The sequence below is a fragment of the Lolium perenne genome, chromosome 3 (assembly GCF_019359855.2).
Source record: "Lolium perenne isolate Kyuss_39 chromosome 3, Kyuss_2.0, whole genome shotgun sequence".
NCBI lineage: Eukaryota > Viridiplantae > Streptophyta > Magnoliopsida > Poales > Poaceae > Lolium > Lolium perenne.
The window spans coordinates 248606851-248612371 of NC_067246.2; the positions used below are offsets into that span (position 1 = coordinate 248606851).

The 5521-nt window shown below is 46.7% G+C and overlaps 1 protein-coding gene across 1 annotated transcript; it reads right to left on the reverse strand.

The window, feature by feature from the left end:
* Positions 1-581: 581 nt before the first annotated feature.
* Positions 582-1524, reverse strand: LOC127344649 (uncharacterized). The gene is made up of 3 exons (XM_051370963.2): positions 1475-1524; positions 1275-1380; positions 582-1043 (listed from the first exon to the last, which is right to left on the reverse strand). The coding sequence occupies exons 1-3, from the start codon at positions 1514-1516 to the stop codon at positions 913-915; spliced, it is 279 nt and encodes a 92-aa protein (XP_051226923.1). The 5' UTR covers positions 1517-1524; the 3' UTR covers positions 582-912.
* Positions 1525-5521: the final 3997 nt, after the last annotated feature.

The following is a 5521-nucleotide window of genomic DNA, read 5'->3' on the forward strand; positions in this document are numbered from 1 at the left end:
CTTTCTGAAAAAATATAGGCCTTAAGCCTTGGCATGAAGGTAGTATATTAATAAATAGAATGTGACTATTTCTTAGTTAACTGAAAACTAATTTCGTTCTCAGTTAAATGACATTATCAAATTTTAGTTGCAACTTATTTTACAACTTATGGCTAGCATGAATCAGATGCAAATCAAATCATCAATGCCGTGCGCAAAGTGGTTTCCGATCTTTGCGCACCGAATCCAAAGCGAACCAGGCTTGCTCCACGTTAGTTCGTACGCGTTTTTGTAGACTAATCAGCCCGTACGTCTAGAATTATTGTAATGTAAGATTTAACTGAGCACGAAGTTAGTTCTTAGCTCGCTAAGAACTAGCAAATTAATATAGTGAAACGAAAGCTTGTTTTGCTTGTGTTTCAAAAAAAAAAAGCTTGTTTTGCTTGTATCACTCGTGGGCCGCTTCGCTTGATCGGGCGCGCGACGCCGTCCATTCCAGCTGGAAGCTCGCCGCGGACGTCAACATCGGGCCGAAAAGAACTGGCCGGAGAAGGCCTCCCCCGCACGCGTGCGTACCATCTAGGGTATGTAGAAAAGCCATAGATCAGAACAAGACAAGGGCGGCTTTTCCTCTGACAGTAACCAGCCGGTCGCCGCTCACGCACTAGATGGGTACATATTACAAGTTACGATCATCGATCGACACACTTACAACTGTACGACGTACACTTCCCTCATCCACGTGTACAATATATACCAGATAAACCTGGACACTCCGGTCGATCGGTGATTCTGAATCTTTTCGAATTTCGACCAACCGTCCACCATGGAGGGATCATCCAGCTTAGCTAGCTAGCTGGGCCAGCCGTCAGGGCACGTGGCTAGCTGCGATTTATTTACAGTATACAACACGTATATGCATGGTTCCCGTCCCTAGTTGTCGTTGTCGTCCGAGCTCCTCGACGTAGACGACTGCTCCGACGAAGGACTGGTCCTCTGCGAGCCTTGGTCCTTGTTGTATGTCTCGAAGAACTCCTTGTTCTCCTTCTCCAGCTCCTTCCACACTGCAGCAAAATTATTCAAAGATATCTGAATCCACATGTGTATCGACATTGGCTAAACACAGCAGCCATGGCTAAACAGCTTGACAAGCAGACCCTTCCGCAACACCTCCCTTCCTTCCTTTCTGAACGATGAAACATGCATACACAGGCTTGCAGATGCCGTGCGCGCGCGCGCGCGTCAGAAACTGCCTATGGAAGCAATGCAAAGCTGTAAACGGAAGCAGCTATTACCAGTGGAGGTGACGGCGGGCATGATGTTGGCGTGCTTCTCCAGCGCCTTCACGCATTCCTCCTTGTCCATGTCGTAGCAGAGGCACTTCTCGATGAGATGCTGCACCTGCATGCATGCGCGCATGGATGGAGAATGTGAAGGAATTACCACGCCAGAGCTGGCCTCTCGATCATACTGCACGAACGTGAGTACTACATACCAATCGGATGTAAGAAGCTGGGGACGACGACTCGTCGGCCATGGCCGCCCAACAAACACCTAGCTAGCTGAACTTGTTCGCGCTTGCAGCAGATTGATCAGATCAAATCTTGGCTTACTCCAAGAGGGAAATCCAGGCGTCTCTCCGAGAGACGACCTAGCTAGAGCTCTAGTGTGCTTGCTAATGGCGGCCGGGATCGCGAGGATTGAAGTGACGAGAGCTTGACAGGTAACACCGGCGCGGAGGTAGAAATAGGCCGTGGCAAGGAGAGGGACATGTCAGCGTGTGGGGGCTGCGCGATCACGTGGGTGCCTCTTCCCCATTCGCCCAGAGGTGATCGAGAGGATTTTTCCGGACCCACCGTGGCACTCACCTTACCCAATTGGGGCCGTCAGATCGATGGCTGTGCTTTCATCAGCATACAAATGCAAACAACGCACGGTGTCGTCTCGCCTTCCAGCACTTCTCAGCCATTGGATCAGAGCTCAAAATCAAACCAATTTTGTTTTAGATTTCAGCCACTTCACCGACCCCAACAGAATTAGGTTATGTTTAGAAATATAGAAACGTCTACATGGAAATTAGCTCGATCGACTAAACCTTAACTCGTACTTTCATGAGGCTCAGGGCCGTACCTGAGATTTTGGTGGCCCTATACAGAATCTAAAACTAGACCCTATATATACTAAGAAGAGATAACCACAACAATATTATTCTCCAATATTTATACCTCAAATGCAATACTTTCCAGAAAATACTAGTATATCTCTTAAAAAATGACACCCTAAATATTTTGTAGTATGTGTTAATATATGAAACTAATATTTTGATTGATCAAGTGAAAATAAGGTAATGATGTTTTTTTATGAATTTTACTAGCATATCCATGTATATATGTGGAACCAAAAGCCAACATGATGTTGAAAAATATGTATTGTTCCTCTAAACTACAAATCTATCACCTGGTTTAAGCATTTTTTTTCTAGTATAGAAATCACGTTTAGAGAGAAATAAATGTACAGTTAGACAGTTGAACCTGGAAATTAGCTTACTAGTACTCCGTACGTACATGTAATTGGACGTTGAGAGAGTCCAGCTCAGCATTGTTGCTTCTGTTTGCTTAAGCTGTAGTTAGTACCATTAAATACTAGTATTACTCCTACTCCTGCCATCGCACCTAATTAAGCTGTGCGAGTACAAAAGAATTAATTGGGGGCCCTAATTATTTGGAGGCCCTGTGCCGTCGCACCTTCTGCACACCCTTCCGATACGGGCCTGATGAGGCTATTTGTTGAGCGATGTCTAAATTTTCGTGAAAAAATGGTTTCAGAAAATAAAAGATTTTTTAATTAGAATCATATTTATAGCATAAGGAATTTCAAATCTTGGTAATCTTGTAGTCCTCTAAAGTTGCAATTTTACTTCTGGGATGAAAATATAAACCCATACATTGACCGTGTTACCAAGCGACAACCTAGCAAGCTATGCCAACAATAATCAAGAAAATATACAGTGGGCATGCTACAATGTTTTAGCAAACTAATTGTATGATGATGAATGCAGTCAACTTATTCTCGCCGCGCATCACAAGGTAAAAATGATACCAAATTAATTGGTTCGACAAGTTCACAGCCTTTATATCACACCATACTCCAAAGGAAATTCCCCCCAAAAGTGCTTTATTAGGGAAGTATAGAAATTACAAACGTGGTAATTATAATCTTTTTTTGTGGATATTGTTGAAGGGGGCAGGTTACCACTTACCATTGTCCCAGAGCCTCCACCTAGGGTTCGCCCTTGGCGCCCTAGGAGCAGCGCAAGCGTCTTTGGAACTTCGGTGCTTTGGCCTAAAGTCGGCGCAGTTTGCATCATATGCACGCTATGTTATGAAACAATGACATACAGATATTAACCTCATGAAAAAAAGGAAGTTAGTGAAACTTAGCACAACAATATGTTTTCGTGTGTTTCGGTTTGGTTGGTTGACCAACTCCGACACATGTCATCTCATACTGATAAACTCGGAACCCTTGTTGAAATTCCAAAAAACTGCACACTAATGAACCACGTAATATTTTGTTTCCGAAACATGCAAGAGGTTGTTTTGCTAATTTAAGAAATAAATCTTCAGTTTTATTTTACAGCATACATACAGAACAGCGACTGAGGATATGTGGTAACGCGGCACGATCAATAATGTTGCATGCTCCGACGATTTTGGAGAGATGCGTCGGGAGGGTTAACTCCGGCTACTCCGGGAATATGGGAGCGCCCCCACGTCGCGCTGCCTGCTCGTTTTGATCGCATCGTATTGATCGGCTCCACGCCACGTGGTGGTTGCCCATTGGTCCGCCAAATTGCACCCGTACACAAATAATTGATCATTGCCGGCCGTGCATACAGGCCCAGTGTACCGGCAAGGCGGCAACACAGACATCGATCCACACACCATGCGTAATTACCTCGTGTTAGGTTTAATCAAATTCAAAATTTGTAAAGTTTGGCGAAGTATAGAAGAAAAACATGAATACTTATAATATCAAAATATATATAATTTGGAAATATACTTTCTGATAATTCTTATAAAATAAATTTTATATTGTAGATGTTGATATCTTTTTTTCTAAGGTGCTCGCGTAAAAGCCACCCGAAGCCCTCTCCCGAACACGAAAGCAGAGCCCCCCCACGCCTCCTCCCACCCCCACCCCTCCCCGCCCTTGCGCCTGCCCCCCCCCCCCCCTCTCTCATGGCAGCGCTATGGTTTGGTGTCGGGGATCAGGGGATTGGGGATGTGGACCTCTGGATGCGGCTCGGCGCGAAGAAGAGGGAGATGGTGGCTACCTCCATCTGGCGGTGTTGTCCCTGCAGCTGTGCCAAGGTTCGTGCTCACCGTCCTTGTGTCGGGCTAGCAAGGGCGGATCATTGAAGGTAGGCTGGCGTGGCAACACTCGGTTGTGCGTGCTACCTGGTGCCGAGGTGGTGACGGCAGTGACGGGCTAGGAGGTTGTGGTAGTGGTGATGTCGGTGGTGGTCGATGACCTTCTCCTATGATGGTGTTCCTCTCCTCTTGACGGTGGTGGCTAAAGCTAACGATTTTCATCCTCGTCAAACATCACCAGTTTAGCTCAGGTGCCATTGGTGTCGTGGTGTTTGGTCGGGGAGAAATCCCTGCTTGTTGGTGGCCGTAGCTGACCACAGCGGCGCCTCCAGGCGTCGTTTCCTTCTTGGAGGCGTATTCATGGCTTACATCATGCATTCCCTCCCCTCGGTTACGGAGGGAAACCCTTGGTTTGGTTCGCCGAGCCATGCGGCGGCACCATAGTGGAGGCTATGCATCATTTGGAGGTTGGGAACGAGGTGAAGCTTTGACGGTTGGTTGTTGCCCAGGGCTTGGGATTCTGGGGTGCAATGTTTGGCATGACGGATACATATTGGTCAGCATCTTCCCAGACCGTCGGGACTCTGCCTCCTTCTTGGCGTCTCCTCTAAGCGCATGAGGGGAGTTACGTTGGTCTAGCTTACCTTGAAGTCCAGGCTGAGCTTCAGTGGTGTCTTCCATGGTTCGTGATACGGTCCTAAAGCCATGTGCTACTTCTCCTCGCCATTCGTGGTTGGATGTTGGGAAGGTGGGTCGTTTATCATTGGGTTTCTAGAGGGTACGTTGTTTGCCCCTTGATACGTCTCCGACGTATCGATAATTTCTTATGTTCCATGCCACATTATTGATGATATCTACATGTTTTATGCATACTTTATGTCATATTTATGCATTTTCCGGCACTAACCTATTAACGAGATGCCGAAGAGCCGATTCTTTGTTTCATTGTTTTTGGTTTCAGAAATCCTAGTAAGGAAATATTCTCGGAATTGAACGAAATCAACGCCTAGGGGCCTATTTTGCCACGAAGCTTCCAGAAGACCGAAGAGAAGACGAAGTGGGGCCACGAGGCGGCGCCACACTAGGGCGGCGCGGCCCAGGTGCTGGCCGCGCGGCCCTAGCGTGTGGGCCCCTCGTGACTCTCCCGACTCTGCCCTTCCGTCTACATA

Coding starts and splice junctions, on each gene's coding strand:
- LOC127344649 (XM_051370963.2), bottom strand. CDS start 1,516: ATGGCCGACGAGTCGTCGTCCCCAGCTTCTTACATCCGATTG. Junction 1,381..1,474: donor CAGCTTCTTACATCCGATTG/GTATGTAGTACT, acceptor GCATGCATGCAG/GTGCAGCATCTCATCGAGAA. Junction 1,044..1,274: donor GCCCGCCGTCACCTCCACTG/GTAATAGCTGCT, acceptor ATTTTGCTGCAG/TGTGGAAGGAGCTGGAGAAG.